We start from the raw sequence: 24,772 nt of genomic DNA on the forward strand, positions 1-24,772 counted from the left end.
ACAAGCTTCGTTACTGCCACTAATATTCTGTCAGAAACAGGAATTGAAAGAGATTAATTTATTTTCCAATAAATACTTAATTTGATTTAGTTTATCTTCGTATTTATATATTTTGAACTAACTGTCAAAATTATCCTGTAGGTGGATTTGAAAAACTCCATTCTCTTGCCATATAAATCCATGCAATGTTTGAAATTACCATTAGGGCAAGAAATGTGCAGCTTTGTGAGAATGTATCACACAGGTGCGCTCTGTGGCAAACAATGTCAGTTTGAAGTCAGCAGTCTGGCTGTTTGGAGAGTGCGCTTCAAGTCTGAGCAGCATCAAATGCTTGGATGATGAAGAGGAAACAAGTGGGGCTGGATTTTCCCGTTTCCCAACTGTATGGCGCGGGGGAACCCAGGAGATGGCAGAAAACCCAGAAGTTCAGGTTTCCTGGTAACTCCACAGCATGCGTGTGATGTAAAAGGCGTGTTCCCCGCCCAGAGGTCAGCCTGATAGACAGGCTGGTTTCCAGTAACGCAGGGAACACGGACCAGGAGGCTACAGGACCAGGTAGGTGCTGGACCCAGGATGGTTAGGGGGGTTCCAAGCCCGGGTTGCTCCCATCCCCAATGTGGGGGGGGGGGGTCCAATCCCCAACCCCGGGGCTGAGTCGCGGTCCTGGGGGGCAGCGGGTGTTTCAAGTCCAGGGATTCCAATCCCGACCCTGGGAGGTTGCGGGCTGCTGGTGGTGGAGCTTGGGGGACCGGGAGGAAGCACTCTTGCTCCTCCCGGCCCACAGCAATTGCTCCCTGAGGCTGAGGCTGCCTCGTTGCATCTAACGGGAATCCCGAGCCCTAGGATCCCCGGCCGCCTGCAGTAAAACATGCAAAGCAGGTTAAAGTAGAGGCTTCAGGGCCTCGTTATAATACTTAAATTGCCAACCCGCCTCCTGGCACCGAGTTGGCAGCCCACCCCACCGTCCTGCCTGAGCAAAAGGTGAAAGTGGGCGGGTTGGGTGTTAGATTTAATTTTTTTACAACTTTCTCTCCCCCCCCATGACTCCAACCCACCCATTCTTTCCTGTGAAAATTTCGGCCATGATCTTTCCTGTATATACTGTATTTGGAATTTTAATATTGACTCCGCTCTCTCCGATTAACTATGCCTCTCTAAATTGCATTAATTTCATCCCATATTATGGATTTTGGAATATCTACCACTGAGATTAGTCTAACTTGCCTATAATTTTATGGCTTATCCTTTTCCTCTTGCTTGAACAGGGATGGAGCATGTGTCACCCTTTCACAATTCCAGTTTCTAAAGTATATTTGAAAATTATGGACAGTACTCCTGCTACCTCTTCCTCGATCATCTGGGCCCGGTGAACTTTATAATTTTTTCCCTCATTAATTTTTTTAATACAGAGTTTTCTGTTGAATATTTGGAGGAACATAGGAAGAGAAATAGGCCATTCAGCCCCTCAAGCTAATTCAGCCATTCAATTAGATCATGGCTGATCTGTACTTCAACTCCATTTGAGCCAAAATTTCTCAGCCCCAATCAGCCTGTGAAATGTAGTGGACTGGGCACAGGTGACCTCTGGTCCTGACCCTGTCGGAATATTCAGGATCAGGGCAAGGTCACTTCATCTGATTAGGGTCAGTAGAGGGCTGATATAACTCGAGCTGCCAGCTTTCTACTGGGGATCCAGGCCAGGATCTCCAGGTGGGTCTCAGTTCTGCTGCTCAATCATTTTGTACGTCATGCTCATCTCCCAGCCCCCAAGTTGCTTGGTGGCAGGGCGGCTGGGGATGGGGTAGTTCCCAGTGTGGGAATTCCCCCCTTCGCCCCATCCCTCTGATGTTAGGGGTCATGTTTGGAGCAGATGGCAGTTCTGTCATCCTAAGCTCCTGTGCAAATTGCGACCTGGTGGGATTCCAAGTGGAGACCTGGCATTCCTGGGCCCTTTCAGAAATCCCACATCCATTAGTTTTCCTGTGCCTAAGTTCTGCCATTGGAGTGATCTTGGGCAGAAGAAATTTGGACCCTATATTTTCAGTAGTGGGTTCCTTTCACCTTCCTCTGTAAAAACTGAGCCAAAGTATTTTCTGTCATTCCCACACTCTCAAGTATAGGATGGCCCCTTTTGTCTTTAAAATGATTCCAACGCTTCTTTGACTACGCTTTTACTCCTTAAGCACGGATTTTAAAAAACACTTGTTATTTCCACATGGATTATATTTCTCCCTGTTTATATCCGATTCTGTACAAATTTCGGTAATGCTTATTTAACAATAAAAAGTATTGCACCTAAAACAAACATTTACTCACAAGTGAAATGTCTCGTTGTATTTTGGAGCCCAGTTGTTGCTCTTTGATTTTGTGGTAAATTTTCTTTTCTTGTCACTAAGGTGTGGTCCAATCATAGTGACCTCAACAAATGGCCGAAACATGCCATTTGTCTGCCATTTTAGATCATTAGCAGCTACCACTGTAAAACATAAATCATGTCAAACTGAATTAGCTGTTTCAACAAACCTCAAGCCAAATCCCAGAAAAAATGTTGAACCCTTTATAAAATCACACCATTTATCACTTGCAGACTTAATCATTTTTAAAACCAAAGCATACACCTACTTCCTGAAGTCTTAATCTGACCACCCAACAGGAACAAAAAAAACACAAAATAAACCATTCTCGCCACAAAAATTGACATGTAATTAATTACCAGCAATGAAATATTCATATATTTACTGTAACATGCAAAATCACCAAAGAGCTTTTTATTCTGCTGACAATACTTTATAGCCTGTGAGAAATGGCATCAAAATACTCGGAGCTTTTGATTTTAAGTAAAATGGCCTGAGAAAATAACTCTTTTCTAAAGAGATGTTGGATTTGTTTAACCGTAGATTCAAGGTGAAATAATATAAAACTGAAAAAATAAAGATAAGAATGTCACTTAATCAACAAGATAAAAGCTAAATACACACATTTTTATTGGTTAATACACTTCCATAAACCAAAGTAACTGTGAGAAGAATTTCCATTACAAGTTATTACTTGATGACAAAATCTTCCTGCAGTTGTGTCTTTATAGAATACACTAGCCCAGAACTTCGGTTCCCCACGGGTGAGTACGTGCTGGGTACTCACGCGTAGGCCCAACGAAAGTGCCGGTTTCGTGCATGCACTGCACATGCGCAGGAAACCGGAACTTCCGTTCCCTTAAAGGAAGGGGTTCACAGGTCGAACGCGTGTGCCGGAGAGGCAGCGCGTTCGCCTGGAACTTCCGTTTTTTTTGCAGGTTTCTCCGGGAGGGTAAGTCTCCAGGAGCTACGCTTATAAAAAGCAGTCACAAGGCCTGCTTTTAACATGGTAAGTGGTGAATTAAGTAAAATTAAAACATTTTTTCCACAGGTTATTTTTAAATACTTTAAAGAAAGGTAAGTTTATTTTTAGCCCCGTTAGAAAGTGTAATTAATTTTTTCATAAATTTAAATTATTGTTTAAAATAGTTATTTTGTGTAATTTATAGTTATTTTAAAAATGTGATTTAAAAAAAAAATTATTTGAAGTTTTTGTGATGTTTTGGGGCTGAACTGTATTCATAAATTTGACGGGTCTTCCTGTCAAACCTATGAATACAGATTCCCTGCTACCATTGGCTCTCCATGGCCCACGTGATCCCAGGGGACGCTTCGAACTAACTGCGCCCCTGGGATACGCAAGTACTGCGCGCTGGCAGTTAGAGCAGGCCCAGGATCGGAATCCCACGCGGGCCCACAGCACAACGGCCGGCGCGCTAGGTAAGTGCAGGTCGGAGGCTTGCACCCGCGGGAAGCCTCTGACCCGAATTTCTGGGCCATTATCTTTCACGAGGAACTCAAGTATTGTTTATTTGAAAAAAATATTGGGGTTGAATTTTTGTGGGGGTTCTCCCAATTATTCACGGTAATTTTGGTGTAAGATCCGCGGAAACCCTAGAGAAAGAACACACCTAAATTTGTCCTTTTAAAAAAATGTTACTACTGTACCAAACACCTTCTGCTGGTTTAGTCCTCGTGATTGGTTTGACTATTTAAGATGTTACACTCTTGCAGTAAATGCTTAAATAGATTTATGTATACTTTGAATCATTATCTTGTTTCAGAACTATGCTTCAGTCAATGAATTGAGCATTTATAATAAAATTCTAATGCAAAACACTTCATTCTAAATTGTCCTTTTAGGATTCTGGGTTCACACCACTGAACAGTAGCTGGATGATGCATTAACCTCTGATATCACACAACATGCCTTGTACAACATCAGCCTCTTTACTGCCTTTGTCCTTGAAAAGTCAAGGAGCAGTTATGACAAATTACATATGCTCCCGAGTAGCAGGGACATGATTATGACCACTCGGATACATTCACCTACTACTACCTAAATTAGACCTTTTGGTATTAAAAGGGCACGCCTGTCAAACACGTTTAGCAGCAGAATAATACATTGGGCAGTACATGATGTAATAGTCATGCCCTTAAAAAACATTCTCCAATTTATCGTGAGCATCATCACGGGAGATCTGCTAGCTTTTTTAATCTCACAAATTGAAAAGTTAAAAACAATTGATATTAAGAAAATAAATGGAATCAAGTAAACAAAAATAAGACATATTAGAAAGAAAAGAATGAAAAATGAGGAACATTATAGCTAAGGAATGAATTTAAACAGTAAAATTAAGATCAAGGAATGACAACAAAAGAAGCAAACATTTTAAGATGTATTTAATAATGTGACATCTTTGAATGTGAATGGAGGGAATGGGAGACAGCTTATTTCGAAGTTTAACATTAGAAAAACTGTGACCTAAACCACATGGATCAGTGAGGTTTTCCAGTTTGCTGTGTTGGAGCTTGGATTCTCGTTAGTTATTTTGGTGACCCAATGCCCTTTCTATTTGACTATCTATTGATGATACTACTCTTACCTTTCACTGTTACTTTGTGCTCTCCTGTTCCTGGATGGGTGAAAAGATCTATTTGTATGGAGACTTCACCCACTGGGTCATCCACACCAGAGCCTAATTAACAATTAAAACACAGAGTAAGCTATAAAAATTACAGGATCATCCTATAACTATAACACGCAAGTGCAGGCACATCATTGCCACATTCATTAGACTACTGTGTAACATACTTATTAAAATACATGGCTTTCATGCTTGACAACATTCTGATGTGACGTCATCCATGCACAACATTGCCACATATCATTCATGCATACATACTGATCAGAACTAAGAATTAAAGACTACCTCAAGGACAGGAGGAAAGAAGTCACTGGCAGCGGAAACTATTGCTTCAGTTGGGTTAATGTGACTTTCAACAATGTGTAGTTAACATCTAATGATTTATGTATTCACTCACAGGTACGGTAGCATAGTGGTTAGGTTACTGGACTAGTAATTCAGAGGCCTATCGTAATGACCCATCTGGTTCACTAATGTCCTTTAGGGAAGGAAATCTGCCGTCCTTACCCGGTCTGGCCTGTATGTGACTCCAGACCGACAGCAATGTGGTTGACTCTTAACTGCCCTCTGAAATGGCCCAGCAAGCCACTCGGTTGTCCCGGTGGCAACTCAGCACCACCTTCTCAAGGGCAATTAGGGATGGGCAATAAATGACGCCCACATCCCATGAATGAATTAAAAAAACTCTCTAAACTATTAGTTTCAGTAGATTCCATCTACTACTTCAAAGACTTTTGCACGGAGTTGCGCTTTAAGGCATGAAAAAAATCGTTAAATGTGAAGACTGGCGATAACTAAAAAGGGTCAAATACTAAGATTCTCTACTAACTAGAGATCTAAATTATAAATACAGACCATTCTGCATGTACAGGTGAAGTCTCCAGGCAGTGGCACACTGACATAGGTTTTATTACTGTAGTAATATAGAAATATCTGCCTTTTCCATTTAGCAAATACTATATTTGTTCTTCAGTGGAAACAGATCCAAAACCAATTACCTTGGAGTTTCAGGTTACATTATTAAAGTTGATGGGCATTTTTTATGCATATTTGCAAAATATGCAAATCTCATATTTATGGTATCCTGGCTACAGTTGGCTCTGTACAGGTTTAATCCTCCTGTTACTGCTGGAAATGACATTGAGTTTTTTTTGCCAGTCAATAGCTATTCCATTAGAGTCCTGTAAACTAGTTCAGTCAAAAGTTCCAGCTCTTTACAAGCCAACTCATGAAATGAACTCAAGAACAACCTATACCAGTCTAAAAACTAAAGATTGGAATGCATAATTTGATTGCATTGGATTCAATAATTTTGTGAAAATAACTAAATCCAACCAAATCAAGCAATTATTTTTTGTTCCATATAAATGCTAAACATTAAAGGATACAATGAGAATGTCAACTGTAATTTGTGCAGTTGCCGTTACTGCTTTATGAATTAGCAGTGTTGCAAATTGTAAGGAAAGTACATTTAGACTGCAAATTTACATCGAAATAACAAATGTAGTGGATTAGCAAATGCAATTACTCAAATTGCCATATATGGAGTTATGCTGAGTGGCAATAATGACACTATTTATTTTTCTTTCCCCTCTCCCCATTGTTTATTTATTCCTCCTCTCTACACCATTCCCTACTGAGGGTGAGTAAATGACTGAATCTAGGCTAATCTTTAACCTATCACTGGGAGTGTACAGAAGTGTCTTGGAGAGTGAATTTCTGTGAGAGTTCACTCCCTTGTAGTGACTCATTAATCAAATTTTCCCTCCCTCCTTGCAGGAACACATAGTTCCAGCTCAGACACTCAGTGGCAGAGCTTAGATTGAAACTTGCAATGTGTTGAAACTTGTATGATTGCAGTAAATAGAACGCTCAGCTTGTCCATCTCTTCCCCTTTCATGTGGCGCCAACCCGATTAATTATTTTTAAAATTTTACTTTTGTGACACAATGTCTTGCCTTCCAAAATAATTTCTCAACTTATGTTAGTAGATATAAACACAAAATAGTGGATTATAGTAGCACTGGACCAGGCGAGGTGAAACAAGACTTGCCTATGTAAAGTCAGATTAGTTCATAGTAAAGGCTTCAGAAACTGTTGGCAAGGCTTAAGGCTGTGAAAGTTCAGGGATGTACTATTAATATCCAAAAATACTAAATATTCATATTAGATTCCTTTTTCTCCTCTTTCACGGCAGCAGCCTGTGCTAGGAATAGTTGCACAGTGACATTGCTCACATCTCCATTTTCCATATGTTAGTTTGCTGTTTGATGGGGAGGACATCACAGTCTCGTCCTTCCCTTGAAACCAAACATATTTATTTCCTCCAAGGATGAATGGGTAGCTATTAGGATCAGGAAACCTGCCTGATTTTTCCTTGCCCAGCCCAGGGATACTGAGACCAACTGTACATCCCTGTCTCCCACCTCGCAGATTCACTCAGCTTGGATTGGCTAGCTTAGCAGACAAGGGATTGAACCTTGAAGCTTCCTGGACTGCGTAGCTTGTTATCATACTTTGAGGTGCATTTAAAAATAGTCCTTTATAGGTTTATAGTATAATTCAGGAATTTGAAAGACAATAGGATAAAAACGTAGGCTGTTGTTGATTCCAACAGCAAATCAAAAAACTGAAGTTATCAATCTCCTGTTGTCATTACACAAGTGTGCATGAGTTGCAAATCTCAATGCTCAGAGATGTTTGCTGACATAATGTTGTATTGAGAAACAACAAATGAGGCTAGTTAGATCATTTGTTTAATGAAGTCTATTTTATAAAGCCCTTTCTCAGAACAGCATTTACCAACAATGTAATTCAGTCAGTTCTTTCTGTTGCTAATGCACTCCAATTTTGTATAGTTTGATTTAGCCAAAATGTGCCTATAAACCTAGGTTTTAAGTTGGAGTGATCTTAACATGCTGATGGGCTACATGCACTAATTCAGAAGCGCCATGCAAGCAGCATATCAAATGAGAATTATATTTATGGTATTGTAGAAAGTGTGGAAATAGGTAATCTTCAATCAAAAATGCAGGCATTTAAATCTGGTCTCTGACCAGGACATTATCTGAAACTCAGTAGGCTCAGTTGGTCAGGAGACAAGAGGGTTTTAGGTTTATCCTGACCAGTTACTGTTTGACTAGGTTTTCACCTTTCTCCTTTAAAAGACTTATTTATGAAGCTATTAACAGCACAAAGCAAAACTACAGAAGATCTGAGGGTTGCCTAATAGAATGAACTAATGGCCAACTTCAAGTTATTTTCTAGTGATTTGTTCTTAATTTGTTATATAGAGTTACAATAATTACACTGAATTGTAGAGAAATTAAGCAGATAAACCATTCAAATTGAGCTACATTTTTAAAGAACCTGTCCAGTTATCTGTTCACTGAATGGAGTTCCAGTTCACTTAGCACAGTAAGCATTGGAAGTGGAACACTCTTTAATGTGTATGAAACTTTTAACATCCACCTGCGCCACAAAAACATGCAGACAGACCTTGGCTTAATGTCTCATCTGAAGGATGCATGACACTATAACCTAATGTGAATATTAATGAGGCTCATGGCCAAGAGAACCAATGAAAAGAGACAAAACGTCTTTTGGGAAAACACAGGAGGAATACAGTACAAGTACAGCTGTGCTACCACATCATTAGTTGTTTTTTTTAAAAAGAGACTCCACCTTTGGGACAATAAATCGTGTGACTTGTATGTCAACAGATCATAGACCTGCTGGGTACAATATACAGTAACTGAAAAATATTATACCCAATTGGACTCAGTGGGTTTTCTATTTATAGCACACAGTATAAACAAATTAAAGTTATATTGGGAAGGAAAGATGAGAGAAATTAAATAAAAATGAGACCGAATTACTCTGAATGAAAGTGATGTGGCACACACCTCAGGTCATCACAGAAGACATGATGTTATGACTAAACCAGAATAGAAAATCATAGAAAATGATTATTTAATTATTGCTTTTCCATGAACCTAAAAATGACTTGCCATTAATTATGCAAGCTCTGTTGCCAGAAAAACCTTCAGGCATGCAATACAGGCTAGGCTGAGAGCAGGACATGAACCCAGTGCTGAAAAAAATCTCACGTTCAGATCCTCAAGTATTTTAAAATATGCTTATTATAAATTAATTTTAATGTTTTGTGCTTATATAGGTTTTATGAAAGCTCAAAAATATTTTCATCTTAATGCTCCTATAGCATTGTTCTGCTACAGCTTCAGAAGTTTGAAGTCAAGTGTGTTCTGTTACGTTAACATTTAAATAGTTCTTTGAAAAATGTACCTTGTGGGCTGTGAGAAATGGTATAAAATGTATATTTAGTACTGTGCTGTATAACAGCTTGGCATCGTTCTGGTAACATGGACAGATAATTTGGAGCAGAAAGTAATTTTTGACAACAAAGTTCACTGAGTTTTATCAATATATATTTTCTCCTGAGAAACTGAACCTCATGCATACAGTGCCCTTTGTACATAAGCATAGTTAATTGGTTTATGACATTGCAATTTTAGTTTGTTTTAACAAAAGGGCAGATGCATTCATGCAAAATGTCCGAAACTACCTCACTGTTTGTTAAAAACAGTAAAACAAAGCCAAATCAACTTTGCACTAACATAACCTTTACTTTCTACCTCACACCCATTTCTTTAACTACTTCCACCTACTCAATATCTTAAGTAAACATTCTTTGTGTCATTCTGCATATTCAGTACAAGCAATTGCTTTAGATTTACCTTCTGAATCTATAAAACTTTTGTGCACTGTAAAAAAATGCTCACTTTATTATTATGCTAGTTTTCTATGTTACAATCATCAGAATCATTAGCAAGGACTGATATTACAGCAAGGAAGCACAGCTTTCTGAAGCATTCCAGTGATAATGGGAAGGTTTTGACTTATCAAGCCTGTATTCGGTTAATGTTGTCACGGCTGGGCAACATTAGGCTCAGACATACCCTTGTCAGGAAGAGCGTCCTCATTAGCGGTAACCCTAATACCCTTTCCACCATGTACTGATTCATGTTATCAAAGCCAACAAGCAGGACAAAAGGGAGAAAAAAATGGAGTGAGATTATAGGTTACACCATCAAGTCCTGTAGCACAACTCAGTGGAAGATGAGAAAACTATAGAAATGAGGCAAAACCCAGACTTCCCTGTCCCCTCCCACATGCACATTATTGCCCAGAGGAAACAGCTTGAAGGTTTGTAGAAGAGCACACTCAATACTAAGTACAAGAGACCAGTAAAAAATGCAACAGTAATAGGCTTCCTATAATAATGTTTACAACAAATGTACAGCAATAGGCCATAACGAGAAATCTCACCTCAGGTACATAGATACATAGATACATAGAAGATAGGAGCAGGAGTAGGCCATTCGGCCCTTCGTGCCTGCTCCGCCATTTAATGAGGTCATGGCTGATCCTTTAATTCAGTATCCCGTCCCCGCCTTCTCTCCGTAACCCTTAACCCCTTTTGCCCGTAGAAATATATCTAATTCCCTCTTAAATATATTTAATGAGCTGGCGTACACTGCCCTCTGTGGCAATGAGTTCCACAGGTTCACCACTCTCTGAGTGAAGAAATTCCCCCTCATCTCTGTCCTAAATGGTTTAGCCCTTATCCTTAAATTATGTCCTCTAGTTCTGTTCTCACCCGCCAAGGGAAACATTCCTTCTGCATCCAGTCTGTCTAGACCTGTCAGAATTTTATACACTTCTATGAGGTCCCCTCTCAATCTTCTAAACTCCAGTGTGTACATCCCTAAACTACATAGTCTCTCCTCATAGGTCATTCCCGCCATTCCTGGTATCAGCCTGGTGAATCGCCGCTGCACCCCCTCCATGGCAAGAACATCCTTCCTCAGATGAGGCGACCAAAACTGTACACAGTACTCGAGGTGTGGTCTTACCAGTGCCCTGTACAGCTGCAGCAAGGTATCCCTGTTCCTGTATTCTAACCCTTTTGCTATGAAGGCCAGCATACCGTTTGCCTTCTTGACCGCCTGTTGCACCTGCATGCTCGCCTTCAGTGACTGGTGTACAAGAACACCCAGGTCTCTCTGTACTTCCCCCTCTCCCAATCTATTGCCATTTAAATAATAATTTGCCCTCCCGTTCCTGCACCCAAGGTGGATAACTTCGCACTTGTCCACATTATAGTGCATCTGCCATTTATCCGCCCAATCGCCCAGTCTGTCCAAATCGCTCTGGAGCTTCCTGGTCTCTTCCTCTGAGCCCACCCCACCTCCTAGTTTAGTGTCGTCTGCAAATTTGGAAATGCTGCATCCGACTCCCTGATCCAGGTCATTAATGTAAATTGTGAACAGCTGGGGGCCCAGGACAGATCCCTGTGGTACCCCACTTGTTACTGCCTGCCATTCAGAAAATGAGCCGTTTATTCCAACTCTCTGTTTTCTATCTGACAGCCAGTTCCCTATCCACGCCAAAACTTTCCCCTTTATCCCATGAGCCTCAATTTTCCATGCTAATCTTTTATGTGGGACCTTATCGAAGGCCTTTTGGAAGTCCAGGTACACCACATCTACTGGCTCTCCCCCATCTATTCTACCAGTTACTCCCTCAAAAAATTCCAATAGATTAGTCAAGCACGATTTACCCTTTGTAAATCCATGTTGACTCTGTCCTATCCTGTCCCCATTTGCTAAGTGCTCCGCTATTTCATCCTTAATGATGGACTCCAGCATTTTGCCCACAACTGATGTAAGGCTTACAGGTCTGTAATTACCTGCTTTTTCCCTACCCCCCTTTTTGAATAGTGGGGTAACGTTAGCTACCCTCCAATCCATCGGCACTGTTCCCGAGTCTAATGAATTCTGAAAAATCATCCTTAGTGCATCCGCTATCTCTAGGGCCACCTCCTTCAGTACCCTAGGATGCATGTTATCAGGCCCTGGGGATTTGTCCACCTTCAATCCCTTTAGCTTCCTTAACACCATATCCTTAGAGATATTGATTTGCGTCAGTTCCTCCTTTGCCAATGTCCCTATTTTTCCCGATATCCCAGGGAGGTTTTTTGTGTCTTCCTTCGTAAAGACTGACCCAAAGTATGCATTTAGTTGATCTGCCATTTCCTTATTTCCCATTATATATTCCCCCGTATCTGACTGCAATGGACCAACTTTGGTTTTCACCAGTCTTTTCCTTTTGATATATTTATAAAAGCTTTTGGAGTTAGTTTTTATATTTTCCGCCAGCTTGTTTTCGTAAGCTATTTTGCCCCTCTTGATCATGCCCTTTGCCCTCCTTTGCTCTATCTTAAACTGTTCCCAATCTTCCGCTCTGGCGCTTTTTTTGGCTATTTTATACGCCCTATCTTTGGATTTTATGCTGTCTCTAATTTCCCCTGTTATCCACGGTTGAGTCACCTTTTTAGATTTCCTTTTATGCCAGATTGGTATAAACAATTTTTGCAATTTTGTCATTCTATCTTTAAATGTTTGCCATTGTTTATCTACCTCCAGTCCTCTCAGGAACGTTGTCCAATCAGACCTACTCAGTTCCCGTCTCATGGCATCATAATTCCCCTTGTTTAAATTCAGGACCTTAGTCTCTGAGTCAATTTCTTCGCTCTCCATTTCGAGTGAGAAATCGATCATGTTATGATCGCTCTGACCCAAGGGTCCCCGTACAACAAGATTACTGATTAGTCCCTTCTCATTGCACAGTACCCAGTCCAATATAGCCTGTTCCCGAGTTGGTTCCTCGACATATTGATCCAGATAACCATCCCTTAAACACTCAAGGAATTCCTCCTCCTCATTATTTTTACTGATTAGGCTAGTCCAATCTATATGTAAGTTAAAGTCACCTATGATGACAGCTGTGCTCTTATTGCACGCTTCTCTAATTTCCCTCGTGATGCCCTCCCTAACCTCTATTTTACTATTTGGAGGCCTATATACCACTCCTATTAATGTTTTTCGCCCCTCGCTATTTCTTAGCTCCACCCATATAGATTCTGTATTAACTGAGTTAATATCCTTCCTTTCAATTGCATTTATCCCCTCTTTTACTAGCAATGCTACCCCTCCTCCCTTTCTTTTTTGTCGATCCTTCCTAAATACTGAATACCCCTGTATGTTAAGCTCCCAGCCCTGCTCACCCTGCAACCATGTTTCCGTAATCCCAATTAGATCATAATTATTAACCTCTATTTCCACAGCTAATTCATCTACCTTGTTCCTGATGCTTCTCGCATTAAGGTATAAAACCCTCAGGCTTTTTTTATGCTCACATTTTTTATGAATTAGTTTGGCCCTTTGTTTTTTGTTCCTCACCCTTTTACCATTTATTTCTGTCTGCCTTTCACTTTCCTCTATTTCACTACATAGGTTTCTAGCCCCCTGCCATACTAGTTTAAATGCTCCCGAACTGCTTTATCAAAAATTACCCCGAGAACATCAGTTCATTTGTAGTTTCAAAATTAAAGTATACAGAACATGCTGTCTTTATAAAGAGACCCTTGAAATAACATGATTTACATATCCAATGCCCATTCAAAGCAAATAATCGATTTTACACTCTGAACACAAAGAGCAATGAAAGATTCTTTTGGCATTAAGCAATGGATTAAAACAAGCCACAAATAAACATCGCAACACAACTTGTTGTTTACAATTAATCTGCTGGTGTAGTTTCTGGCTCAGTCAAGCATGTGTTTTTTTGTTGTTGTTGCCAGAAGTAATTAAAATACTCCTGAAAAGAGCATCAGTTTTAAAATGTAATTAAACTCTTCCACAAATTACTGTAAAATCTGGAAGCCAAAAATCTGTGATCTTTCCAGTTCACTCTCATGGTAACTCGGATGGGAAGGTGGCGGAAAGGCCCTAAATAAGCCCAGGATCTGGACACACCGGAGAGGGGGGGAAGTGGGGTGGGCGATTTTGATCCTACTCGCTCAGCAGAAACCTGGCGGGTTGGCAGTTAAAATTGCCCTGGTTCTTACCTGTCCGAAAGTCGCATGATTGCAACATCTGCAATTTTAACCTGCTCTCCTGAGCAGGCAGCAAGGACACGTTCCCGGAGACAATATAGTCCTTCTTTACATATGCGTGTTGCGGCCTGATGGCATCATTGAGACCCGACTGTAATTTTAACTCAGGCATGAGCGGGGAATCCACCTGGAGTTAAAACTGGGGCCCCAGGTCTCAGCCTTCCTTGGGAGTAGACATCCAATTTTTATGGGGCAGAATATCTGTCTGCCCCAAACAAGGCCAGCAGGGTTGAAGGGGGTGCGGCTGAGGGGCAGTTTCCGACTACTGAAAAGAAGTGGGCCGGGACACTGAGTGGGACCAAGCTCACTGGCCTGTCCAATAGTAGAAGTGGGGCACAGGCCTGGGTCCTTGAAGTTCTCCACAATTTGTTTTTTTAGGCCCCCCCCCTTAGAAAATGGGTCAAGGGGGCACTTCTGTTTTCTTTTTGGGGAGATGAGACTGGTGCCTTACTCCCTCTCCCCCATGATTCACCACCTCATGTCACATTTTGTGTCCTCATGGACAGGTAGATGCCCGAGTAGGCAGACACCTCCCCTAGTAGTGTGGGAACCCAGCCAGGATATTTAAATTAGATAACCACCCCCTGACCCTGGCAAACTTTTTTTTTGGGGGGGGTGGGGGCTGTCAATGCTTTAGGTCATGGATGAGCACATCCCGGTACGTACAGTGGAATGCTGGGGCAGTGGATTTACAACCCCTTATTATACAAGATATATCTTGAAGTATGTTTTTATGTGCTCTAAATATAGGAGACATAATAGACCTTATTTATAATTCATTACTTTTGTAAGAAAAGGTGTAACATTTGTAGGTCAGGTACTTATGGTATAGCTCATTCTCACAGGATAATCTTCTTTCTGTTTTATTTACTGATCATGGTTCTATGTATAGGTCACTATACTGATGAGTAGATTTTGGTAACATGATATCCTTTGCAACTCACTAAGTGAAACACTGGTCCTTATATATTCAGCATGCATGATTCCTGAGAAGGGTTAATTAAACAATGAACAAGTTAAATAATAGAAGGAAAAAACGGTTCAGTGTTTTAAATATTGCAAACACTGGAAACAAATCAATTATAAAGGCAACATGTCTCTTTGGCTGAATGTTTCTCAGCAATGAAAGGTCCAACTTGTTCCCAATGAATTCTGGGATACTTGACTATGTTAACCCCCTATTTACCCATAGTGTAGGTTTAGCTGACTGAAGCACATTTGCAGACTGCAAGACGCCACTTCACTTATCAAACTTCGGAATGTGCATGTTCACAGCCTCAGTAGAGCCATTGTCTAAACACAGCCTGTCCTCCCAGGAGTGATTCTGTGATAAGGGTACAATTAACAACCAACATTGTACCAGTCACAGGATACATGAATCACTGCAGCCTTGTAACTATCCTGCTTGTTCGACAGTTAAGGATAAAACATGTTTTCTCAAACTATAAACTATGCCGATAACGGGGAAGAGACAACAGCAGGAATGTGGGGAGTAGGATGTGACAACCAACATCTGTGACTGGCATGGTCAGAGGGTACCCAAGTTCAAGGGGTGGGCCCGACAGTTGAGTGACTAACAATAAAGAGTAACTGTTGTGACACTGTTTGTACGTGTACGCCCCCATTCTGTAGTAGGTGGGCGTTGCTTATAGAATTGTATAACTTGAATGAACCGCTGCTTGTCCCTCAAGAGTGCGCCCCGAGCTTGAGGAAGCTGGGTGGCTCTCCCTTGTGCACAAGTTCTCTTGGTTGTTTTAATAAATTCTGAACTTGTCCTCAATTCCGTCTCCATCTAGAGTTTCTCCAAATTCGAATCTAACAGTAAGTACATATTTTTAAATGTATATTGTTGAAGCTATCTATATCTGGCTATTTTAGGCAGTTAAATGTTCATTAATGGACCAATTACTAAGCAACATACAAGTTTTGAACTTCAGTCAAGAAATCTTTACATTTTCAATTAAAACACCTGAATGTACAATATAAAAATGCCTCTTTCAAACCTTTTGTTAATTAAATGTTGTTTTCAATTGTTTATACTTCGCATATTCAAGCCACTTATCCTTTCTTCTGGAAAGGCATGCACTTGGCTTGCATTTCATGAGCCAGTTCCACCCATAGCTCAGTTGACAGAAACCCTACTGTGGTCAGTGCAGCTGGGTCGCAGTCATCATCTTCCTTTTAGTGTGGCCCTCCACCTAGTGGCCTAGCTAAGAACTAACAAATTCCCTCCCAACAGATTCAGTTGGACAACTTTCCATACCTCGCGAGCCTACTGTCAACAAGGGCAGACGTTGACGATGAAGTCCAACACTGCCTTCAGTGTGCCAGTGCAGCCTTCGGTCGCCTGAGGAAGAGAGTGTTTGAAGACCAGGACCTCAAACCCGGCACTAAGCTCATGGTCTGCAGAGCAGCAGTGATACCCACCCTGCTGTATGCCTCAGAGACATGGACCATGTACAGCAGGCACCTCAAAGCACTAGAGAGGTACCAACAACGCTGCCTCTGCAAGATCCTGCAAATCCATTGGCAGGATAGGCGCACCAATGTCAGTGTTCTTGCTCAGGCCAACATCCCAGCATCGAAGCTTTGACCACGCTCAATCAGCTCCGATGGATGGGTCACATTATCCACACGCCCGATACGAGACTCCCAAAACAAGCGCTCTACTCGGAGCTCCGGCATGGCAAGAGAGCTCCAGGTGGGCAGAGGAAACGCTTCAAGGACACCCTCAAAGCCTCCTTGAAAAAGTGTAACATCCCCACCGACACCTGGGAATCCCTGGCCCAAGACCGCACAAAGTGGAGGAGAAGCATCCGGGAAGGCGCCGAACACCTCGAGTCTCTTCGCCGGGAGCAAGCGGAAGCCAAGCGCAGGCCGTGCAAGGAGCGCACGTCAACCCAAGCACCCCACCTGTGACAGAGACTGTAGGTCCCGCATTGGACTCATCAGTCACCTGAGAGCTCATTTTTAATGTGGAAGCAAGTCATCCTCGGTTCCGAGGGACTGCCTAAGCTATTTGGTCACACAACTATTTTCCAAATCCACCTCTTAATTAATTCAATTACAACAAAACTGACCCCTCAAACTGCTGATCATAATCCCTTGAATGGACCAGTATAAATTTCTTCTTGGAGCCCACATTTGACAGAAAAATAAAACAAAAATAAAATTTAAAATACTGATTGTTCTCAATGTTTAGTAGTTCCATAACATGATAGTGGAGCATACCAGAAAGTCAATATCATTTTCTAGCTGAAGAGGACTAACTGCTATGTATACAAAAACATGTGCATCTGAGAGCTTCTTAACAGATGAGGAACCTTGAATAGGATAGAGTGTCTGGTTTTCTCACTACTCCTAACAGGAGTACATAGATCAGAGTAACTATATTATAGCTAGGTGCTGAAGAAGTGTTCTTTGAAAAACTTACCCTGAGCGGTTTGAGACTGGACAAATGTTTTGATGAGGGTATCTGTGGTCTGAGTGTAGAGCGAGAGTGCATATCGCAAGGACTGAAGGTCTGGACTCTTCTCCAGGAAAGTCTTTTTCAGACCATTTCCACCAGCATGGAAGTATTGCTGTAATGTCAAAGTTTGAACATAAACTCTCAGCACATGAATCACTAACACATATGTACCCATGATTTTGCCAGTACAGGAAAAGACATTTCAAAGGTTGTAAATGAGAAATTAATAAAAGCAGCAAGTGTGCTCGTTTGATTCTCGTGAGTAGGCAGGAAATGTACAATTACATTTTAACCAGTTTAAAATGACCGTTGGTTGAAACATTCGCAATTAAAATAATTGCCTTATAATGGTTATTGCAGCTACAGTGTTACCAACTTAATGTGTGGTGACTAATTCATAACATAACTCAATTGTATTGCATGCACTAAACAAGCTACAAGAACAACTTCTGACAAAAGGTCATCGACCTGAAACGCTAACTCTGTTTCTCTCTTCACAGATGCTGCCTGACCTGCTGGGTTTCTCCAGCATTTTCTGTTTGTACAAGAACAACTGATCAGTGCTAACCAGGTTGGAACCCTCACCCTAGCATTAATGGCTGTATAGGCTCACAGTTTCTTGACTGGATTATCACAACTACAGTGATGACAGTTTTTGCTTTGTTTAGGTTTTAGACCAACCTCTGAACTTTCCAAATTGTTGAAGAATATTACTCTATTTTATTTTCTAGCATTTTGGAGTCTAATGATCTTCTGCCTTTCAAGCCAAAAATAACTTATCCATTGAGGATTGCAGAGGTTCAATACAAGCTTACAGCACTCAGTTACTTACGATAGACATGTTCCCAGATACATTCTGTTTATTTGTAAATTGAAACCAGTTACAACATGAACCTTCAATAATCCCAACTGGTATTGTATTTTACAATTACAAGACAAAACTGATTCACTATCTATCGCATCAGTCCCTGGTCCAAATGCCATGGCAGCCTAAAGGGAATTATTCTGGATTAAAATTACACAGATTTCACGATCTGAATTAAACCATTTTTTATCTTAAGTAACTTCAATAGAGATAAGGATACGTACATACATACAAACATACAAATTAGGAGCAGGAGTAGGCCACTCGACCCTTCGAGCCTGCTCCGCCATTCAATAAGATCATGGCTGATCCGATTACTCCACATTCCCGCCTACCCCCGATAACTTTTCACCCCCTTGCTTACCAAGAATCTATCTACCTCTGCCTTAAAAATATTCAAAGACTCTGCTTCCACCGCCCTCTGAGGAAGAGTTCCAAAGACTCACGCCCCTCTGTGAGAAAAAACTTCTCCTCATCTCTGGCTTAAATGGGCGACCCCTTATTTTTAAACAGTGACCCCTAGTTCTAGATTCTCCCACAAGAGGAAACATCCTCTCCACATCCGCCCTGTCCAGACCCCTCAGGATTTTATATGTTTCAATCAAGTCACCTCTTACTCTTCTAAACTCCAGCAAATACAAGCCTAACCTGTCCAACCTTTCCTCAGAAGACAACCCGCCCATTCCAGGTATTAGTCTAGTAAACCTTCTCTGAACTGCTTCCAACGCATTTACATCTTTCCTTAAATAAGGAGACCAATACTGTACACAGTACTCCAGATGTGGTCTCACCAATGCCCTGTATAACTGAAGCATAACCTCCCTACTTTTGTATTCAATTCCCCTCGCAATAAACAATAATATTCTATTAGCTTTCCTAATTACTTGCTGTACCTGCATAGTAACCTTTTGCGATTCATGCACTAGCACACCCAGATCCCTCTGCATCTCAGAGCTCTGCAATCTCACCATTTAGATAATATGGGCAGGATTTTCATTGGGCCATGGAGGCGGGATTGGAGGCATGTGGGGGGTTAAAATCCCAAAATCGGGGGGCACGAACCCATCCCGCCCCCATGCCAGTTTCAAAGGAGGCGGGTCCCAGTGCGGGACGGGAAGGGGATTAGTGCCAATTAACTGCTTGTTAACAGGTAGTTTACAGGCAGTTTTTAGCCTAATCCCTATTTTCATTCTTGAAGTGTGGGATTCCCGATGGCTCCAAACCATGCCAAGTTAGCGAGGTGGGCCGTTGGGCTGAAGGGCTTGGAGGGGTCGAGATGTCCGGTGTTCAGGTGAGTGATGGGTGCATGAGTGCAGAGTAAGTGTGTTTGGTGTGTTTAAAGAAGTTTTACTTACCTTTACAGCCTTCCTTCCTTCAGGTCTCAGGAGTCCCTCATCTCACCGGCACAGAAAGCAGAATGGCCGCGATCTGTCAAAAATTGCAGCATTCAGCTTTCTGTTCCAGAGAGATCTCTAAATTATCCTGCGAGGAAGGAATTAACTTGGAGTACAGATCGTCAGTATTTGACAGCTTCAAACAGCTGTCAAACGCTGATATTTCATCTGTCAAAAGGTCTTGACAGATGAAATATCAATCTGTGACATCACCTGTTGCCGGGTGGCCCTTAATTGGCCTGCTGAGCCCGCTGGGCGGGCTCAACAAGGTCATTCAAGTCAAAATCGCGTGGGTTGGCTACAACTCGATGGAGGCGGGACTACAACCCCGAAATGGACAACTTCACATTTTCCCACATTATACTCCATTTGCCAGATCTTTGCCCATTCACTTAACCTATCTATCTATATCCCTTTGTAGCCTCCTTATGTCCTCTTCACAATTTATTTTCCTACCTATCTTTGTGACATCAGCAAATTTAGCAACCATACCTTCGGACCCTTCATCCAAGTCATTTATATAAATTGTAAAAAGTTGAGGCCCCAGCACTGATCCTTGTGGCACACCACTCGTTACATCTCGCCAATCAGAAAATGACCCATTTATGCCTATTCTCTGTTTCCTGTTAGCTAGCCAATCTTCTATCAATATAAATATGTTACCCCCTACACCATGAGCTTTTATTTTCTGCAAAAACCTTTGATGTGACACCTTATCAAATGCCTTCTGGAAATCTAAGTACAGTACATCCACCGGTTCCCCTTTAAGGTAAGCATACAGGTGCAGCAGGCGGTTAAGAAGGCAAATGGTATGTTGGCCTTCATAGCGAGAGGATTCGAGTACAGGAACAAGGATGTCTTGCTGCAGTTGTACAGGGCCTTGGTGAGACCACACCTTGAGTATTGTGTGCAGTTTTGGTCGCCTTATCTGAGGAAGGATGTTCTTGCCATGGAGGGAGTGCAGCGAAGATTCACCAGACTGATACCTGGGATGGCAGGAATGATGTATGAGGAGAGATTGGGTCGATTGGGCTTATACTCGCTGGAGTTTAGAAGAATGAGAGGGGATCTCATCGAAACTTTTAAAATTCTGACAGGACTAGACAGACTAGATGCAGGAAGGATGTTCCTGATGGCAGGGGAGTCCAGAGCCAGGGGTCACAGTCTAAGGATAAGGGGTAAGCCATTTAGGACTGAGATGAGGAGGAATTTCTTCACCCAGAGAGTGGTGAACCTGTGGAATTCTCTACCACACAAGGCAGTTGAGGCCAATTCATTAAATATATTCAAGAAGGAGTTAGAAATATTTCTTAAGGCTAAAGGGATCAAGGGATATGGGGAGCAAGCAGGGACAGGGTACTGAATTTGGATGATCAGCCATGATCTCATTAAATGGAGCAGGCTCGAGGGGCCGAATGGCCTACTCCTGCTCCTATCTTCTATGTTTATCCACAGCACGTTACTTCCTCAAAGAACTCCAATAAATTGGTTAAACATGATTTCCCTTGCACAAAACCATGTTGACTCTGCCTGATTACTTTGAACTTTTCTAAGTGCCCTGCTATAACATTTTTAATAATAGCTTCTAACATCTTCCCTATGACAGATGTTAAGCTAACTGGCCTGCAGTTTCCTGCTTTCTGTCTCACTCCCTTTTTGAATAAAGGAATTACATTCGCTATTTTTCCAATCTAATGGCACCTTCCCCAAATCTAGGGAATTTTGGAAAATTAAAACCAATGCATCAACTATCTCACTAGCCACTTCTTTTAAGACCCTAGGATGAAGTCCATCAGGACCCAGGGACTTGTCAGCCTGCAGCTCCAACAATTTGCTCAGTACCACTTCCCTGGTGATTATAATTTTCTTGAGTTTCTCCCTCCCATTTCCTGATTTACAGCTATTTCTGGGATGTTACTTGTATCCTCTATCATGAGGACCAATGCAAAATACCTGTTTAATTCAACTGCCATCTCCTTATTTTCCATTATTAATTCTCCAGACTCACTTTTTATAGGACCAATGCTCACTTTGTTAACTTTTTTTCTTTTTAAAATATCTATAGAAACTCTTAGGGGGAAAAATTCAGTTGGTAGCACCACCCGTTAGCGCCTTAAGAGGGCGCTAAGTGGGGGCAAACCAACTAGCACCCGGGCGCGGTGATGTTTGCGCCGCTCGCGAAATTAACTAGACATTTTGTGGCAGTGCTAAACACTACCGCCACGATCTCCTGCACCGGCAGATCATGACATCAGTCGAGTGCGCAACGCCCCGGTAGCGCCCGGGATTGGATATTGAGTGGCGCCCCCTGCCTTACCGCCTGCCGCTAGCAACGACAGGTTGATGGGAGCGTTTTGCAGTCAGGAAGGGACTGGGGGAGCGCTATTTAAAGGCGACCGCTTCCTGCCTTTTTTTGTTGGTGACATTTTTGCACCACGCATTCTGAGAGAGAGAGAGAGAGAGACTTCTGGAGAAATTCTACACTGTGTGAAGGAGTTTTGCATACTGAGCAGCACTTTGCAGGTTCATTTTGATTTGCCCTTCCTTGTATCTATTTAGAAGAGACTGTGGGGGCTGCACTCTGAGCTCTTTCCCTGGGTCTCTCCATTGTTCTTTCCAGCAGATTTGATGTACAGGTCTCTCCAGGCCGAGATTCAAGGCTGCAATGAACAGGATGTCGATGGAGACCAAGATCAACCCTCCCCTTTAAGATAAAAACAGAAAATGCTGGAAAAACTCAGCAAGTCAAGCAGCATCTGTGAAGAGAGAAACAGAGTTAACGTTTCAGATCGATGACCATTCATCAGAACTCCCCTTTAAGAATTGGCCAGTGCCAGTGTGTCTGTGTTCCACTGCTGACTGACATCACATGAGCTTCGCCAGCGCTGTGAGTTAGCGCCTCACTCCTTGGCCTTTGCGCCTTAAGACAGATGTGAAGCGCCTGATTTAGCGCTCCAATCACCTCCAGGGGCGATAAAAGCCAAGTTTGCTGTCGGAGGCGATAATTAGCGCCAGGCGCTAAACTTTGCGCCCCAAAATGGGCGATACCCAATTTTTCCCCCTTACTATCTGTTTTTATATTTCTAGCTAGCTTTCTCTCGTACTCTAATTTTTCTCTCCTTATTAATCTTTTAGTCATTCTTTGCTGTTTTTTATATTCTGTCCAATCTTCTGACCTGCCACCCATCTTTGCGCAATTATATGCTTTTTCTTTAAGTTTAATACTATCTTTAACTTTTTTAGTTAACCACGGATGGTGGGTCCTCCCCTTGGAATTTTTCTTTCTTGTTGGAATGTATATATTCTGTGTATTTTGAAATATCCCCTTAAATGTCTGCCACTGCAACTCTATTGACCTATCCCTTAACCTAATTTGCCAGTTCACTTTAGCTAGCTCTGCTTTCATGCCCTCATAATTGCCCTTATTTAAGTTTAAAATACTAGTCTTGGACCCACTCTTCTCTCTCTCAAACTAAATGTAAAATTAAATCATATTATGATCGCTGCTACCTAGGGGCGCCTTCACTATGAGGTCATTAATTAATCCTATCTCATTGCACAATACCAGGTCTAGTATAGCCTGCTCTCTGGTTGGCTCCAGAATGTGCTGTTGTAAGAAACTATCCCAAAAACATTCCATGAACTCCTCATCTACGCTGCCTTTGCTCATTTGATTTTTCCAGTCTATATGCAAATTAAAATCCCCCATGATTATTGCCGTACCCTTCTGACAAGCTCCCATTATTTCTTCCTTTATACTCCATCCTACCATGTGGTTACTGTTAGAGGACCTGTACACCACTCCCACAAGTGACTTCTTGCCTTTATTATTTCTCATCTCCACCCAAACTGCTTCTACATCCTGGTTTCCTGAACTTAGGTCATCCCTCTCTATTGTGCTAATACCATCATTAATTAACAGAGCCACCCCTCCACCTTTTCCCACCTTCCTGTCCTTCCTAAATGTCACATACCCTTCAATATTCAGGTCCCAATCTATGTCATCCTGCAGCCATGTTTCTGTAATGGCTATCAGATCATATTTATTTATTTCTATGCGCTATCAGTTCATCTGTTTTGTTTCGAATGCTACGTGCATTCAGATGCAGAGCCTTTAATTTTGTCCTTTTATTATTTTTGTAACCTCTAGCCTTATCTGTTGATTTACTCTTAGATTTGTACTCTCTATCCCTTCCTGTCATGGTCTGTTTATCATTTCCCATATTAATACCTTTCTCTATTGCCTTGTCTCTAATCTTTGAATTACCACATCTTCCCAAATTTGATCCCATGCCCTCTCTACCGCCCTAGTTATATGACTCGCCAGAACACTGGTCCCAGCACGGTTCAGGTGAAGACCGTCCCAACGATACAGATCCCACTTTCCCTAGTACTGGTGCCAGTGCCCCAGGAATTGAAACCCATTTCTCCCACACCAGTCTTTGAGCCACGCATTCATCTCTCTAATTTTATTTACCCTATGCCAATTTGCTCGTGGCTCAGGTAATAATGCAGACATCATTACCCTTGAGGTTCTGCTTTTTAATTTAGCCCCTAGCTGCTCATACTCTCTCAGCTGAACCTCTTTCCTAGTTCTACCTATGTCGTTGGTACCTACATGGACCACGACCACTGGCTCCTCCCCCTCCCACTGCAAGCTCCTTTCCAGCCCAGAGCAGATGAGTATATCATTAAAACAAAATCTTAGAACCAAGTTCTGATGAGGGTCACACCCAAATATTAGCCTATCTTTTTTTCTTTTAGATACTGATTGAATTGATGTGTATTTTAAACACTTTTTGTATTAAAATCTTAAAATACCTGAGGCTAGGAACTACAGTGGTGATAATAGCGGACAAGTGCTTTCATATGACAAACCTGTTATTTTACCAGAATTATTAATACATATAAAAGAAAGAGAATAAACACCTCTGCTAAAAGAGCTGTCAGAGGACTGTCATACAAATGAGTTAAATGGCTCTTCACTATTATTGTCAACAGT

At 41.7% G+C, this 24,772-nt stretch overlaps 1 protein-coding gene across 11 annotated transcripts in view; it reads right to left on the reverse strand.

Annotated features, from left to right (window-relative positions):
* unc13bb (unc-13 homolog Bb (C. elegans)) overlaps window positions 1-24,772 on the reverse strand; it is an 807,248-nt gene that overhangs the window by 13,938 nt on the left and 768,538 nt on the right. For 7 of the 11 annotated variants that reach the window (XM_085972906.1, XM_085972839.1, XM_085972897.1 and 4 more), the window contains 4 exons: window positions 17,476-17,623; window positions 9,982-10,038; window positions 4,961-5,053; window positions 2,317-2,476 (listed from right to left, as the gene is read on the reverse strand). In XM_085972906.1, the coding sequence (XP_085829032.1) occupies window positions 2,317-2,476; window positions 4,961-5,053; window positions 9,982-10,038; window positions 17,476-17,623 (458 nt within the window). The remainder of the gene's footprint in view (window positions 1-2,316; window positions 2,477-4,960; window positions 5,054-9,981; window positions 10,039-17,475; window positions 17,624-24,772) is intronic. The other 4 variants (XM_085972924.1, XM_085972914.1, XM_085972932.1 and 1 more) reach the window with 1 other exon arrangement.

This window comes from Somniosus microcephalus, chromosome 2 (assembly GCF_052327205.1).
Source record: "Somniosus microcephalus isolate GS21.2 chromosome 2, FLI_Smic_1.0, whole genome shotgun sequence".
NCBI classification, from domain to species: Eukaryota; Metazoa; Chordata; class Chondrichthyes; order Squaliformes; family Somniosidae; genus Somniosus; species Somniosus microcephalus.